The sequence below is a fragment of the Mangifera indica genome, chromosome 11 (genome assembly GCF_011075055.1).
Source record: "Mangifera indica cultivar Alphonso chromosome 11, CATAS_Mindica_2.1, whole genome shotgun sequence".
In the NCBI taxonomy this organism is placed as follows: Eukaryota; Viridiplantae; Streptophyta; class Magnoliopsida; order Sapindales; family Anacardiaceae; genus Mangifera; species Mangifera indica.
Window position 1 is genome coordinate 1198518 of NC_058147.1, and position 18111 is coordinate 1216628.

At 30.3% G+C, this 18111-nt stretch overlaps 2 protein-coding genes across 5 annotated transcripts; both read left to right on the forward strand.

Annotated features, from left to right (window-relative positions):
• The first annotated feature begins 309 nt into the window (after positions 1–309).
• LOC123230094 (protein RGF1 INDUCIBLE TRANSCRIPTION FACTOR 1-like) lies at positions 310–2049 on the forward strand. Of its 4 annotated transcripts, none has more exons than XM_044656214.1 (5): positions 310–453; positions 617–708; positions 801–1026; positions 1147–1362; positions 1448–2049. In XM_044656214.1, exons 3-5 carry the CDS (start codon positions 883–885, stop codon positions 1760–1762), a joined length of 675 nt encoding a protein of 224 aa, XP_044512149.1. In that variant the 5' UTR covers positions 310–453; positions 617–708; positions 801–882; the 3' UTR covers positions 1763–2049. The 4 variants fall into 4 exon arrangements, with proteins under 4 accessions (XP_044512149.1, XP_044512146.1, XP_044512147.1 ...); XM_044656211.1 differs by having other exon boundaries at positions 826–1026; XM_044656212.1 differs by having other exon boundaries at positions 380–453; positions 635–708; positions 826–1026.
• Positions 2050–10932: 8883 nt separating this feature from the next.
• On the forward strand, positions 10933–11860 carry LOC123229051. Its single transcript, XM_044654619.1, has one exon. The coding sequence runs from the start codon at positions 11067–11069 to the stop codon at positions 11679–11681; it is 615 nt and encodes a 204-aa protein (XP_044510554.1). The 5' UTR covers positions 10933–11066; the 3' UTR covers positions 11682–11860.
• Positions 11861–18111: the final 6251 nt, after the last annotated feature.

Here is an 18111-nt window from a genome sequence, read left to right on the forward strand (position 1 = left end):
TCCGAACTCTCGAATTCAATCATGACACTTTGCATTCTACATTACATGGCAGTTAATTCCGGTTTCTTTCTAACATTACATGGAACCTAGACCTTTCGACTCCAATCTCTCCACTATCATATCTAACTTGTAATAAATCAGGTGATGCTTATGACACGTGGACGGTCATTAACTCCCCGTGAATCCATGAACCCGTCTCTCATCGAACGGCTAGAAAACACCTTGGGTGGAACGGGGTCTTCCCGATTCTGATAAAATAATAAATAAATAAACGAATCTGGTTATCGCTGTCTCCATTGAGGTCCGTCGATTTGTTCGGCTGTTATCAAAGATGGGCACGTTTCCTCTTTCATTTATATACGTAAATATTATTATTATTATTATTATTATTATTATTGTTGCAGGCAGCTGTTTCAGTGACCGCCATAATAACATTTCCTTATTGTTTTCTTGGTATTCTTCATCTCTTTTTCTCAGTCTTACCATATACATACATATGTTTGTATGTATATACCATATACACTCTCTGTCAATCTCTTCGGTGGCCTGGCCGTTTCAATTTTCCATTTCTTCTTTACCTGTTTCAGATTTGATCTCAGTCTGATTTTTTTACCAGTTTTGATTGCTTGTTTAGAGCTGGAGGAGTTGGCTGTTTATAATCAAGACAAGATTTTAGAGGTGGTTGAAGCCAATCAAAAGGAAGTCATGGTATTTTTTTTTTTTTTGATTTTCATCAGTGTTTTGGCCAATAACTGATTGGTTTCTGTTTGATTTTCCAATCCGGGTGCTAATCTGTGGAGATTTTGATGAACTTGTGAGCATCAGGTGAGTCCGATAGGGCGAATTGAAGACCATGATACGGGTCCGCCATGGTTGAAGCCAATGCTGAAGGCTAACTACTTCATTCCCTGTGCCGTTCATGGCGACTCCAATAAGAGCGAATGTAACATGTTTTGTTTAGACTGTATGGGAAATGCTCTCTGTTCTTACTGTTTGATTCACCACAAAGATCACCGTGTTGTTCAGGTTTTTCTTTTCTTCTTCTTCTTCTTCCTTGTTAAATCTTTAGGGCGAATCTTTTATTATTTTAATTATAAATTTTCTGAGAGACATTGAAGGACGTGAGTGAAATCTGATTGGGTGCAGATAAGGCGATCCTCCTACCACAACGTGGTGAGGGTTAATGAAATACAGAAGTACATAGACATTTCTTGCGTACAGACTTACATTATCAATAGTGCCAAGATTGTCTTCTTGAACGAGCGTCCTCAGCCGAGGCCTGGAAAAGGTGTCACCAATACTTGTGAAATTTGTTGCAGAAGTCTCCTAGATACCTTCAGATTCTGTTCTCTTGGTTGCAAGGTTAATGTTTTTCTCTAACTCTTCACTTGTACATGCATTTTCTGATTGTCTGGTGCTCAGCTGCTCTGTTTTTACTCTGTTGTAGCTAGGAGCCATGAAGAGGGGTGATTCAGAGCTCTCATTTACACTGAGAGCCAAGCACGGGTTCCATGGCGGGTCAGAATCAGATGAATCCTCAACTCCAAAGAAGATTCGGAGATCTCCCATGTTCAAACGCTTGATGGAAGGGCTAACAATTTGTTCAGAAAGTCATCAGAACGAATTTGGGGAAAGGTCTTGTAGCTCTGGAGATGAAGCCACCACCACCACCGGCAAACTCTCACCAACCACTCCTCCCATTTACAACCACCGCAATGCCACCAGGAGAAGAAAGGGTATTCCTCATCGTGCTCCATTCTAAATTCCCAATCCATCCCAGAAAAAAAAAAAAAAATTCAAAACATGTGAAAAATTACCAGAAAGTAGCACAGAAAAAGAACAGTACTAGCCAGTAGTTTCATGTGTATCTACCAGAGAACAAAAATAGTGTATAAAGGGAAATGGTCCATTCATATCTAGTTATTCAGAAACATTAGGATATGAATTGATACAAGTTTCCATGTAAAAATCATGTTATATACACGGCTTGAAATGACCGAAATAATAGATTACAATGTAAAGAAGAAAATTATATATGTTTTTAGTGCATATTGGCATATCTTTATTGAGTTACAGGGAAGTGATAAATCCATATTTCTGTCTTTCCTTCTTTTTTTCAGTGTTCTTGGCAGAATTCTGTTGTGGGTTCAATTATTGGCTGTGGAAACTGAATAGAACAAATATTGGGATGAGCTAATCATGTTTGTGGTTATAATCTTTCTATTCAGAGAAAGTCCGAAAATTCTGAAGGCGTATGATTGAGTGGACCAAACTGTTTTAACGATTAATGGGGTTGTGTGTGCTTGATGTGGCTTTAGCGTTCCCGTACAGAGTTGGGTTGATGTGAGATGAGATGAGGCATTTCTTGACAAGTACAATTACCTAACTTCTCCCACCATAGAACGTCCATACTGTTGAAGTGGATGGTTTTCACAGTGAGATATTAGGTTAGTCTCTCTAAGATGGATTGGTTCGATAGACGAGTCTCGACAAATAAAATAGAGTAGAATGTTTTAATTGTATGTATTAGGTTGGTCTTCTCAGACTTTATTGTCTGATGGATAGGTTTTTTAACAGTGTATAATTAGGATAATCTTTTCAAGGCTTATCGAATTAATGGATTATGGACGAAATCCACCAAATAGGTTAGTCTTTCAGAATTTACTGTCTTAGTGAATAGGTTTTTTGACTGTGTGTAATTGGGTTGGTCTTTTTCAGGTTTATCAGACTAACGAACCGGGAGTGAAATCCGGCCAACAGTGATAAAGGGTTCAGGATTATGGAGTAGTATAGGTTAAAAACACAAGGAAAGAGGTGATCAATTATTGATGGGTTGAAGAAAGTGGTAATTATAGTTTAATGGAGATGGGATTCGAAGATGAAATCAAGAAAAAAAACAACTTGGGGAAACACGTAACCCCACTGAGAAGAGACAAGGACGTCCTCTTCTCCCTCTCTCTTTCTCTCTCTCTCTTTCACAGATGATGCCTTCAAAACTCTTCCTTATCCCTTCTCTCGAGTGTTGTATTATTTATTTATTTATAAATCCTCATAAATAAATGAAATAATAATTTTGATAAATAAGTGGATTACGAGAGCCGTGAGGAATCAAAAAGACTGCGCGACTCCTCTCCACTCCTCTCTCAAATTGGCGTTTTCCCTATCAAGAAAAGTTTATGAATAAATAATATTTATAATTGTATATATAAATAATAATATATTATTATATAATTAAATATTCTTTAATTTTTAATTTAAAATTTAAAATTATTATATTATTATTTATATATAAAATTATATATATATTATTTATATATATAGTATTAGTATTTTTTAATTGTGCCTTTCTTTTTTTAATTAAGTAATTTTATTAATACGAACTCTAAAGATTAATAAAATTGATAAAATATTATAATTTTTGGAAAAAAGATTTGAATTAGATTTGGTCACTTTATCATAGGTTACCTGTTCAATCAATACAAACGAAATCTTCGGTTATCAAAAAAAAATTTTATTAACATGATGATTGAATATCATCCTCTTAAAATCTAAAATTTCTCAATTACACTTTTATATTGTTATCATTTTAAAAAAAAATATTTCAATTTGTATCAATAAGATATATTATGTTGTATAATATAAATAATATATTATAAAATATTAATAATTATAAGTATTAATATTTTATAATACATATAATATAATATAAATAAAAACTGTTTGAAACATTTAAAATTAATATAATATATTATTCGTTCCTACATGCATCAATCTTTATCATGATTTTATTATACAATTTTTTATGAAAGTGACAATAAAATATGACTGTATTGAAAAATATTAAATTTTATGTTGACATTTTTAAAATTTATATTATTTACAAGTGGCATGGAAAATTAAGTCTTCCATGTGGAATTGACTTTCATGTGATAAAAATGTAAGCCTCTCTGTCGTTTTATCAAGTGCTTACCATGAAACTCGTCGCCTCGAGAGCTGCCACGTACCTACTCTTAACAATTCCATTGTCGACACATTTCACTGTGATGTGCTGTGATGGAACCTCTTATGTTTATCTCATCAGTGATGATTTCTAGATAAATGACGTGGCACTAATTAAATTAAATCCAGCCCACCGAGATAAGTTGAGTTTGGGCCTCCACAAGTTCGGTTCCACTTGCATAGGGCCAATTGAGTTTAAATTTAGTTTAATTTAAAAGAATTTAAAATCAAATTTGATTTGAATTTAATTATTATATCAATTTGAATTTAAGTTAAGCTAGGTTTGGTATTATAATGAGAAGAAATTTATTAAAATTATATTATTATAATATATATTAATTAAAATAATATATTTTAATCAAATCAAATCAAATATTTTTTAGGTTCAAAATTTGGATAAACCAAATATAATTAAACTTGAGTTTGACAATATAAAATATTTACGTTGAAAGTTTTGACTTTGTTATTAATGAAATAAAAATTTGTAAGTAGCACAGGTTATTCAATCATTGGCTAAGACTTTCAAATTTTTACAAAAATTAAATTATATATTTTCAATCTTATAAATAAAATTAAAATGTTATATTTAAAATATTTAAATATAATCAATAAAAATATTATATAAAAATAATTCTTAATTTATCCATATTGAAATTATTATTTTATCCTTATAATTTTTTTTTTTTGGGAAAAATGAAGTCTGACTACGTGTAAAAAAACACGAGGTTACTTTTGTTAGTGGGATATGCCCAAATGGTGCTACTGCAATGTGGTGGGTGGGACCATATACTAAATAATTGACACCTTTATTCTTTCCTTTTTTTTTTTTTAAATTTTTTTATAGTGATATATTATGTAACTTCATATAATTTACAATAATAATTTAAAAAGTGAATGGCTGTACTTGGCATTTAAAGAACAATATTATATATTATTTTAAATATTTAATTAAATATTTATATTTTAATATTATTTTATTTTTAATTTAAAATTATTTAATTATATAATATTTAAATCCGGATATAACTATTATTGTTGACATCTCAAATATTACAAAGTCCAAATATATATTTATTGATATCACGCTTGGGATGGGTAGATAAGGTTTAGGTTTAGGTTTAGGTTTTGGGGTCCTGCTGGGTTTCGTCATTCTTTAGTCATTTATTTGCTTAATTATTGATTACCCTTTTTAGATTAATAATCACAATAACGGTATTTTTTTTTCATTTTAAAATTATTTAATTATAAAAGATTACATTAAATTATAAAAATATGTTGTTAAAATTTATTTTTATATGTAATTTTCATTTAATCACGTATTATTATTTTATTTGTTTTATAGTTAAAATCATGGAATCTGTTAATGGCGATTAATAAAACCAGTTTCTGGTTATTGCTTTGAGAATAATCTTTTTAACTAAAGTGAGTAAGTGATGAACAAAAGGATTTTTTATGGAACAACGCCACCATCTCAATAACATAGAAGGACTTTTCAGTGAATCCATACATTTTCTGTATCTTTTTTTAGGCCAAAGGACTATTTCTCACCCAAGGTATGTTGTTATTTCAAGTTTCTATCGGTTAATTTTGAAAATCTCATTTACCCATTCGTAAGCTATTAAAATTAACGGTTTAAAGAGTAAAATCGTCATTTTATCTATAATATTAAAAATAAATTAAAAATTTATTTCTTTTTTCCCCCTAACCCTAAAAATATTGGGAGACGAAACTCTTCGTCTGGAAGATGAAAAACTTTATCTCCCGATAAAGCTCTTCAACTTTTCAGCCCAAATCTCTATCGATCAATGTTCCAGAGGAGGGAAGAGAGACCGTCGGAGTATGGTGATGCCTTTGAAAAGCTTCATTATCAACAATGACGTTGGATTTGACACCAGAGATTGAAAACTAAACCCTAGAAAGGGAATACTATTTTTTAAAATTTGGTCTAAGAAAAAATTGTTAGTTTTTAAGGGTTAATAGGAAAAAAGAAATAAAATTTTAAAGGGTTAGAGTTTCGTTAATTTTAATCATTTATGGATAAGTAAATAAAAATTTTAAAGTTAACAAAAGAAACTTGAGATAACAACATACCTTGGGTGGGAAATAGTCCTTTGGCCTTTTTTTTATGGTAAAAATTCTATCATACAAAAAATTAAAGGTCTAATCTTGTGCAAGCAATGAAAATTTTTAAATGGTTTAGGTTTCGAAACCCTGCATCCAATGTTAATAAAAATGGTCGTCTCTTTATCTCCGTACAACCCGATGACAAAAGAAATGAATAATTATAATTAAATATTTAAAAGCTAATATTCAAATCCCTGTTGAATTTGGGAGGTCTCAAGTACGTTGTGATTACGGTACATAAAAAATAATTGTTCTGAGTCAACCTACGGATAGATAGTATGTATAATTTTTATTTGTTGCTTGCATAACTAATCACTTGTATATATTATCAATACACTCTTACAACGTAATTATCCTACTTTTTTATGAGAAAATTGGAATATAATATTTGTCAAACTTTTGTGAAGAGATTAAAGCAATAAAAATATTTTGGTAAGTGAAAAGAATAAATAATTTTAGACGGGATTAAGTTAATTTGAATATTTAAAAGATGGGTTAAGAGTAAAAAATTTCAATATAATTCTAATTTAGATTAGATTAGAGTTGAAGACTCTCTGATATAAAACTCAAACTGACACGATACGAATATAATCTGATAATACAAACTATCAGATTTATTGTTTATTGAATAATTTAAACATTCATTATATTTTAAAATATAAAATATATGAAATATATAAGTCATAATTATATATATATTAATTAAATAATTGACATTTCATTATATATATTAAAAAAACCAATTATGAATTTTGTTATTAATTTAATTAAAATATTATAAATTGTAACTTTTTTAAGTTTTAATAACATAAAAATAGTATAATATTATATGATCTCAGTTTTATTTATTTTAAATAATTTATTCTTTTCAATGCGCTTAATAAATTTGATCAAATTTTATATAAATTAATATTTATATATAAATTAGAGTAAAATATAAAATTAAATTGAATTTTAAATTAATTTATAATTTAATCAACTAAATCAATCAAATTGATTGTACATTTTTCTACGGAAAAGTTTGAGTATACAATATTTGTCAATAGGGGGATCGTGCAAGGAGATGATTCCTGTATATGGTTGATAATTATTTGACAGTCAATGACCACAATGTAAATTAATTTGTTTGTTGACATTGACCCCACGAATTGAATTTTGACCGAGCTATTTATCTAATTTATACATCTAGCTACCATCTTTCAAATTTTCAATGAAGCAACAGAAATAATAGAAGTACCAACCTAATGCACATAAAGATTCTACTTGTAATGATATAAATTAAAAGAAAATTCAAAGGTGAAGATGCGTACCTATGTCATGTGTGCACTCGTTCAATTGACACCATTGTCGTCTATTTGAGGTTGCATTCATGAATAATAACAGTTAATATTGAATATTGATGATGCCAAAAATTTCATATTGAATAGAAGATGAAAGTTTTAAATTATTAGAATATATATTAAACCTATAAATATGAAGATCGAAACTCATATTACATAAAATTAATTAACTTATGTTAAGATTTAATCTCTTACATTTATATTGTATTTATTAAATATGAAAATTTCGTTTTTAATATAAATCAGTATAAATTTATTATCTTTTTTTTTTTTATAAGTTATCTTTTACAATAAAATCGTAAATTTATTGAAGATCAAACCAAACAATATTTTATAATTTTTAATGATTTGTTACGTGCGAATTAAGATAATATCAATGTTAATATACTCTTATCAGATCTCTCAACTGAAAATTAAGTTGTGTTAATATCAAAAATTGCAAATCAAAAGAAAGTTGAAGATCTCTTTTTAAGAGAAAACTTATGAGATTGGCAAGAGACAAACCCGGAAATGTCTTGCCATTTTAAGTGCGAATTTAGGCAACATAAACTAATAAATAGAAACAATCGGGTTGGTGGCTGGCTGGCATCGTTGTCTGAAATACTGGTTGAGTCCGATTTCTAGATTCTGACTGATACCAGTTCTAAGATTCAAGTTTTTACGAAAAGAAAATGTCAGAGATTGAACTGATTCAATTTCTCTACTCAAAAGTTGCGTGCGTATTAGCCGTCCTGTTTTCAATTCAATGCCTGACTTTTTTCCTTTCGTCAATATCTAATATTATTTATATGTTCGTATGAATTTTTCACCTTATGGTTGTAAATTGACTGAGTTTTATTCTGGTTAACACAAGCAATCATGTCATCGTGATTCATAATTTACTTGAGATGGAAAATAATAATAAAACCATGGATTAAGTCACCACGGGTAGGGCTAAAGTTTGGAATCTTAAGCCTTAAGTTAGACGACTCGGCTATTCAATTTCACACTCTTGTATATGGATTTGAGTAAAATATACTACCATTTTTTTATATGTTTGTATTGAAGTAGAAAAAATCCAGAGTGGGTTGTTGGGTTAATCTCTTCAAAATTTATTAGTTTAATATTCAAACTCTATCACAAAAGGTGATTGGACTTTTCAAAGTTTAAAGTTTGGAATCTATGATTCTATTTCACACTTTCACAAATAAATTTGAATATGTATCTATAAGATTGACTGGTTTAATGATCAAACTCTATTACAAAAGGATGATTGGGCTCCATCAAGATAGGTTTTTTATCACTAAAGTAGAAAACATTAATGATGAATTATTGAACTAATCGAGTTTATCGACTTAATGATGAAGCTCCACCAAACAGGGTTCCTAAAAAAAATTTGTGGTTGGCCTCACTTGTGTCCTTGATTATAATGCGATTATTGCACCGATTCAACTGATAGTTGATGTAACAAAACTGCAAGGAATATTATGTGCCGGGGTGTGAAGAACCAGATCGCAGCATAATCGGACATTAAAGAGTGAGGGCTCGGCTATTAACAAATAAACAAACATTGGAAACAAACGCCACGTTTGACGCTGACAGATGTGATAATTAATTGCTCAAATCAAATCAAACGGGGAACATTGAAAAGAAATTCACATGTTTCCAGTGACTTGGCTTTGGCTTTGGCTTTGATTATAGGTACCAGCTAGGGTTGTTGATATTTGACAATTTTTTTTCCCGAAACCCCGTTGGTTCGTTTTGTCTTTCTTATTCTGCTGATGCCTTTCAATTGTTTTATAGTAACTTTTCCTCGCGTGTACAACGATTATGAGCAGTAAGAGCGACTCAGAATGTATTTTATACGCGAATCATTCTTAAATACGATAGCCGCCATACAAAGTCATCAAGAAGAAATATATATATATATATATATATATATATATATATATATATATACCTGCGAAGGAAAGCTGCCTTCTTCTATTAAACCGGGTATTTAATTTAATAATACTAATATTTAATTATTTAAAAAGAAAATGACAATTTTTTATATAGGTTTTGATAAAATAATAAATATATATTTGTAACAGATAAAATTTTTTAATATTTATCTAAGTTTTAATTTATTAAGGCACACTAATAATTTTACTATTAAGGTTAAGCGATAAAATTATTATTTTAATCAGTAATATTAAAATAATTAAAGTTATATCTTATTTTTTCCTTTTAGTTTAAAAAATTAATAGTTTCCTCTTGATTAAGTTTTAAAAAAATTTACTTTTTACTCTTAGGATATCAAACCTGAAATCTAATCACTTTTTCTAATGAATGGTGAATCAATGATAGAAGAATAAGACAGAGTTGTTCAGAAGATGACTTTTGGATGACAATTATTGTCCAAAAATGACGACAATCGTCTAGAGAAAGGATGATGTTCCATCTTTCAATAAAAGATGATGCTCATCGTCTAGCAATGTGTCACACCGGTTACATGTGATCAAAGAGAGGGGTGAAAAAAAAATTTAAGAATTTGAGAGAAAAATTACTTTTCAAAATTAGATATACGATTAAATATCAATTTTAATATTATTATTAAATAAGAATTTTACTTTATATTTAATATAAAATTCAATGATATTTCAAAGATAAATAGATATTTAATTTTTTCACCTGTTATAAATAATTATTAAAATTAAGTTAAAATTTAAAAGAAAAATAATCCGATTCCCTTATTTAAATAAAAATTCTTCTCTTCATCGTAACGGGATAGGTGCATAAAGAGGGACGTATACACTGACAAACATACATGGAGATAAATAAGTCAAGAGTCATATTCACTTACCTTTCTCTTAACATAAAATTTTTCTTAATCTTTCTCAAATTTTTTTGTTCACTGTAGAGTCATTTTCAATACATATTTTATTATATCTACTCAATTAATAATATACTGTAAACATAAGATTTTGATCATTTGAATAAATTATATTAAAAATTATTTATATTTATCTTTTATTCTAATAAATATTAAAATTATCTATGACATAATTTAGGTAAAACTCTCAATTATGTATAGTTTGATTCAGAGACGCACTAAAAATGAAAAACCTGTGGATCAAAACCAACGGAAATCTGACCAAGTGATATTGAAAATTTTAGGTATCAATGTAGACATTTTAGGTATTCCAAGCCATCAAGTTTTGAAAAATTGAAGCTTTCATTTTGTTGTCGTCATCACCCTATCTGTTCTTGGAACTGTAAATGCGGAAAGTACAGCTAAATTTGTACGGATGAAAAGCGCATGCGGTAAATTACTACAACGGTACAAAAATTAATACAGTTGGGTCTGTGCTTGTTCCGCAAGTACGTACAGTTTTTGACGTGTTACCCTGCCGCGTTCGTTCCGCGTCATAGCTGAGCTGAGCATTTGTAAATTGACCCATCAATATTCTATGTTAATCTCAGGTCAAGGGCTGTCAGCCCCTAACGAGGCTTCCTATATATGTTCAACCCATTCCCCCTCACGTCTCTATATCCTCTTTCTCCTCCTCCTCCTTCTTCTTAAGTTTCTTCTGCTCATTTAATCTCGTGGTTCTAATTGTTAGTTCTAAAACTGGAAGGGAAATGGGTGCTTGTTTGTCTTCAGTCAGGGGTGAATATGAATCCGAATCCGAAAGACCCACTTCAGCAAAAGTTGTCTCTTTAAGGGGTGATCTTCTTCAATACAAAGTCCCGGTCTCGGTGTCTCAAGTCCTCCAGGCTGATCCTACGGCTGCTAATTGTTTTCTCTGCAATTCTGATAATTTGTTGTACGATGAACACATTCCGGCTTTGGATTGGGATGAACAGCTTGAGGCTAATCAGATTTACTTTGTTCTTCCTAACTCTAAGCTGGTACACAAACTGTCTGCATCAGATATGGCAGCTTTGGCTGTGAAAGCCAGCGTTGCTCTTCAAACGGAGTCCAAAAACAGCCGCCATCGTCGTAAAAAGTCTAAAATTTCTCCTGTTTTACCCATCAATCAAGCCAGTGCTAGTAGTATTAATGGATTTGATAGGGCAACGACGAAGGAAAAGAGCTTTAATAATAAGCCAGCTGCTGTATCTGAAAGTAGTATTCGTTTGTCAAGATCTGGTTCTGTTAGAAAGTTAAAAAGATACAGTTCAAGACGAGCTAAATTGGCTGTTCGCTCTTTCAGGCTCAGGCTTGCCACCATTTATGAAGGAAGTGTTGCCTAGATTGATTTCTTTTTTTCGGCCTTTTGTTCCTTCATATCCCTGTGCCTAGAATGATTTCTTTTTTTCGGCCTTTTGTTCCTTCATATCCCTGTATAAAAGAACAACGGAGATTGAATTTAGTTGTAAGCTTTAACTTCAATTCAATCTTCCATACGTATATATGGATTTTCCCTTGTTAATTTTCTTTATTCTTTTACAAATATTTAATGTTTTATAGTTTTTCATGTGCATGCATATGGAGAAGTAATTCATATATGCTACATCCTTTATGAGACAACAGATAGAAATGGAATGTACAAATCTTTTGAAAAGAGAATTTCTGTATGAAAACCTATGTTTGTTTTCCAATCTGGGTCTTGATTCAATTAAACAGAATTATTGTCTGCTTTCGTGATATATAGTGCATAATTTTTATCAGACAGATTGGATTCGAGACTAATCAGAATTGTTGTATTGTATTACAAAACCAGCTTTGAATATCGATGCTGATCAGAATGATCACCGGGTCCCGATTCCACCGGCCAGGTCGGTGTGTACCATAGCAAGCTGGAACCTACTCCTGACTTTCCTAGAAATTGCAGACAATGCACGGCGTGTATGTTTTGTTTTTGTAAAACTCTACGCGGACTAAGTTGAAGTTCACAAAGGAATACAATTCTACTCTAACGTACTTTGTCTTTGTCTACAAATTTAGCCTGGTCGGCCTGTGTGTTTACCTACAACTGTGTTTTTCATAATATGGAGCCTCTGAATTTCCTTCGTTGGCCCAGCAGCGCAAAGCATTTCTATTTTAATTCGATAGCTAACCTTTATAATGAATCCTTTGTGCCTGTAACCTACTATATATGCCTGTTTTCACAAAAAACCCAGTTCGAATCTTAAAAAAAGAGGTTGTTAAAGATTTAAAAATGAACTGAAAAATATAGTTATAAGATTAGATGAATCTGGTGATAATTCGTTGGATTTAAATCGACTTAACTTAAATTTGAGCTAAAGATATAAATACCTCAATTTGAGCTTAGTTCGGAGGTAATCTTATACCTAACTAAGAAGAAATGTTACATTTGTTTTGTTCCCACTACAAAGAAGCTAACATATAGACTTTGGCATTGCATTTTCTGTTGTCTTGATTAAACTAATACTGAATCTGACTAAGATAATTGAATTTAAAAAGCCATTTGCGTGCAATTAATTTCAAATTGCTGACGTCTAATTACCAAACAAGAAGTGTAGAAAGAGACAGTACAAAAAGTCCAATCTCCGTACCCATTTCATACAAGTAGACGAAAGTCCCCGATGCCTCAAAAGTCAATCCCTGCATTCATAAGGGCAAGATTACTTGTTTGACAATATGCATGATTTAGATATAAAGTCATCTCTCTCCTCAATATTTTTATGTGGTTAGATTTTTTTTTGGTTACCAATTAATATCCTTAATAGAAAGTATTATATGAAATAGATTATTAAGGGTTCATTAATAAATATTACAAAACATAACCTATAAGAATGTTTGGTAATATTTGAAAAAAAGATGAAACTTAGAATCGAGATTCTTATACGAGAATATTAACTATCTTTCTATTAGCTTTCTTCTTTTCTCTCTTCTCTGTGTGATGATATTTTGTATTTATAAGAAAGAAAAAGTTACATATTTTTAATTCAAATTTGATTTTCAGGATATATTACCATATTCATTGGGCCAAAATATAGTTATATTAATAACCTAATCTTGATTTTTGTAAGAAAACATCGTCTTCTCGAATCCAACCTTATCTACAGTTATACCAATTGGATTATGTAGCAATCCCAGGTTGCACCTCTTATCTTGACATTTAACTCATGAGACTATCTGTGATTATACCTTGATTAATACTTGGATAGTGATCAAACCAACCTATTTGCCTTCATAAATGAACCCTTAATGTGCGTGATTTTTTGGGTAATTATTAAAGTGATGATAATGATATGTTTGAAACTAACGAAACCACAAAAAATTGGGCAGTTGGACAGTTTTCTCGTGATTTTCTCAATAAAAACGTGAAAAAAGAAAAATAAGGTTATTTGGGTCAAGCTTTAAATATATTTTCCAAGTGATGTCATGTGCTTGAAAAGCTTTCCATCAGACTCCCCCAATCGGCCTAGTTCTCCAGTGGCCCAAAAGATACATATTAGACTGCAACTAACCGGCTCTATTAGCCCTTTAAATTCGACCTCACTAATGTGCTATAGAAATTGTAGAAGGGCCCATATTACTGTGAAGTTGGGAATGAAAATAATTCAAACCAAACTGACTTGAGTTTGATTATCAATTCAACTTATTTGAGCTCGAAACTAGTAGTTCTAGGTTAAGCTTGAGCTATGGGCATGTGATACTATTAAACCCAAGCTTCAGCCAAGGGAGTGCTCAACTTAATAAACTCTTGAGCGGTCTGTGTATACAAATAAAATAATATTGTTTTGAGCTCGAATTATATTATGTATGTATTACAAAATGATACTATTTTGCTATATAACATAGAGTTAAAATGACAACGTTTTATTTTAAGTTAATTGATGTCAAGCTTGGTTCTTAGGGGCTTGAACTCATAAGTATGAAGCCTATGCGAGCCAAGCTTGAGTACCACCCATCATAACGAACTCAAGCTTATGTCTCTTTATGCCATGTCAAATCGAGTTTAAGCAAATACAAGTTTGACTCGAAACTAAAAGAGTTGACTCGACATTGATAAATTGAAATTCAAACATAATTTGAAAAACATTTTAACTTTGAATTTAAACTAAAACAATTTGAATTCGAATATTTAGATCAATTTAAACTTGATTTGATTTATAAAAATGGACTCTATTATTGACTCAAACGTAATTCATTCTATCTCAACTCAAATTTTAATTTAACTAACTTAAATTAAATTTAATCTTAATTAATAAAAGTATTGATTACTAATTGGGGTACATATATGGGTTGGAGTTAGTAAGAGAAGTCAAAAAGCAAACAATTCTTACAATTGAATGAAGCCAAATAACTTTAAGCTGAAACGAAAGGGGCGAATGCCCCCACTGGTTCGCCACTAATTGTTACTTAATACGTGATATGTTCTGAAACCTCAAACTTTAACAGCAGAAACTGTGCTTGTCTCCCCCAATTTGTTGTGTCAAAATAGCGCACGTCTTCTTCATTGCCAGTCATTTCTGCTTGCTCGTGTTTTCTTTGTTATTGTTTGTCTGTCGTTTTAATGGTATCTTATCACAATTTCTAGCCTGGCAATTCCCAGTCTTTGCCCATCAAAGATTAATCATAAAACAACAAAGATCATGAGCTTACGTGCTATCTCCACTGTCTTCCATTTGCAATCAGACGAGCCAAACTTATCAAATCACTGCATTATGCACGTAGAATGTATTCACTCAATTGCCTACTTACAGAGTAACTCTTCGATCATTGATTGAAATGATAATCTTGAGTCTGGACTAGTGGATAGTCATCCCTTGATCAAGAATGTATTCCCTCAATTGCCCTCTCTTTCCTGTCATCTACATACAATTGAAAACAATTACTTTAATTTAACTATTTAGGAATTTACAATGTCTCTCGTTTGAAGAATGTTTTATTATCAAAATTAAAGGATAATTTTAAAAATAAATTATTTTGAAAATTATTGAGTATAAATTATTATTATGTTTGATAATCTTTGATAAAACTAGATAAATACAAATAATTATTATATTTAGTTAGAAGTAATTAAATTAAATTAGTATATTAGTTTACTTAAATACCCTTGGGTATAATTATTTTAAAATATTTTTTATGTTATTTGTTATATTAATTGAAAATGAGATTATTTTTATCTTAAAAAATTAATAAATAAGAATATAATTATAATAAAATTAATATTACCTTATTAATATTTTAATGTTTAAGGTAGAGACAATAATCAGATTGCCCTTTGTATTATCTATTAAATTACCATTAGGAATAAAAATTACTGAAATTTTTTATTACTTATAAATTAAACAAAATAATGTAAATACTAAAAAATAGATTACTAAAACAATCTTTAATCTCTCATAACCAAATGCATTCTTAATGTTTAAATTTTATAACCGATAAAACTATAACCTATTTTCTGAATCATGTAAATACAAAATATCACAATAGAAAAAAGGGAAAACATAACGAAACACAGATAGATATAAGATTTCTCTTCCACACTCAGGATTAACCCTATTTCTTCCTAAACGAAGCTGCAAACCTCTCAAACCTAGAAATTAATTCCACCAAAGGTTACTTTTCGAAGTCAAGTCCTACTCAGAAGGACGTTTCTCTATAATTTCTTAAGTTCTTGAGCAATGGATTGAACAAGATTCAAAACTATTTTGTTTCTTACTTTTCCTTGAATATCAAAACTTATTATTGGATTGGATACTCTTGCCACTACAACAGCTTAATTTGAATATAATTAGTCATAACCGTCCACCCACTAATCATGAGACACATGCAGCTCAATGAATTAGCTCATATATTCAATTATAAATCACACAGAAAAGTTGACAAGATTTAATAATTATGCACGAAGATCAATCAGATAACTTAGTTAATCTAGTATAACTGAACACTAATAAGGCTTGAAAGAAAGAAATGGGATGATGATGATGATAATGAATGTCAGGCTCTTCCACCTAATAAAAATCCCCACCATCCACCGCAACTGTCATGCATGCGTTCATAAAAAGGCAAAGCCGCAGAGTCAGGACTGGACATGATCATAAAAGAGAAAAGGGATATGTGGGATAGCAGATCTTATTGTTTTGTTTTGTTTGAAGCAGGAGTCGACAATTGAATTACGGTTTCAAAGGCATATTCTCATTACCAGACCTGAATGGTCCAGTACACGTAGAAAGAATTATTCCTCAGGCCTGGCCTGCCCACCAGCTGAGGTGGATGGCGGTGGTGGAAAAAGTGGTGCGGTGGGCAGGTGCATGCTTGCAATACTATATAAATAGGCCAAAGGACTATGTCCCACCTAAGTTTCAGTTCAATCTAAATAACACACCTACAGTATTTAAAAAACTCAAACACTCATTTATGAACTTACTTCCATTAGAATTTTCTGTTAAAGATAAATATAAAATTATTATTTTATCACTAAACTCTAAAACCCTAAAAATATATATCATTTTTTACTTTTAATTTGGAAAGCTAACAAATTTCTACCAATGATTAAATTTTAAAAATTTCACTTTTTCTCCCATTTCTAGGTTTCATCTTTGATGACTTAAAGAATTTGGCCACTAACCTTCTCCGACGAAGATCATTTGTTGATCTTCTCTGACGAAGAACAACTCTTTGTCATCTAGCTCTGAAAGATATAACGAAAGACTTCATCTCATCTTTCAAATCTGGACAATGTTTTGTTGTCTTTCATGGAAAGATATAAAAAATGGGTGAAAAATATCAACCGTCGACTGAAATGATAGTAGCAAGAGAAAGGAAACAAACTGGAGGGGTGAAATGTTAATTTTTCAAACTTTGAGTGAGAGTAAGTTATTAATTTTTAAAACATAAAAGGAAAATGATATTAACTTTTAGGATTTAATAGTAAAATAACGATTTTATTTTTATCTATAACTAAAAAATTCTAGTAAAAGTTAACCTTTGGATAAGTATTTATTTTTCGAAATACTGTAGACATATTTTGAAATTTGGCAAAACTTGGGTGGGAACAAGTTGTTTGGCCATATAAATATTATACAATTCAATGAATTGACGAGGCAAAAAGCAGATATAAATATTATATAATTCAATGAATTGACGGGGGAAAAAGCAGTGAAGCGTGCAAATAGATGCCTTCTCTTGATAACTGTTGAAGGTCCTCTTTACTTTTTTAACGTCATCCACTCATTGTATTTGCTTTCTCTCCTTGTTCCTTTCATCTCCAATCACTTTAGTGCTTCTATTTTTAAAGATTATATAATTAATATTAACCATGCAAATGATTTGCATTAAGCACATACTAATGTAATTAATCAATTCACCTAGGAGTAAATTCAAATCGAATCATATTCAAATATAAGCTAACTCATGTATCACTCAAATCCAAAATAGTAAACTTAAATTTGAGCTTAAATTGACTTTAATAGTGAACACTGATATTTGAGAAGATGACAAGTCGTTAGAGAAGGATAAGAAAAATAATTGTTGAAAAAGGTAAATATTATCATCGAAGAAGAATAGTTTCGGTGAAGAATCTATCAACATGGATTTGAGCATAAAATGGATCAATTCAAGTCTACTCTTAAATTTGCCATATGAAAGAAGAATTAAAGACTAATGTAAGAGTTCTAATCAAATTTCATATAGATAAAATATGAAATAAATGTTAAGTATATCCGATAATTTTTTGATGGGTTTTTGAATTATTAAAATATATTT

Bases quoted from the DNA above. Each gene is read 5' to 3' on its own strand.
- LOC123229051 (XM_044654619.1), top strand. From the start codon at position 11,067: ATGGGTGCTTGTTTGTCTTCAGTCAGGGGTGAATATGAATCCGAATCC.
- LOC123230094 (XM_044656210.1), top strand. From the start codon at position 505: ATGTATATACCATATACACTCTCTGTCAATCTCTTCGGTGGCCTGGCC. The intron at 1,027-1,146 runs GTTTTTCTTTTC...GATTGGGTGCAG, and splicing joins AAGATCACCGTGTTGTTCAG to ATAAGGCGATCCTCCTACCA. The intron at 1,363-1,447 runs GTTAATGTTTTT...ACTCTGTTGTAG, and splicing joins TCTGTTCTCTTGGTTGCAAG to CTAGGAGCCATGAAGAGGGG.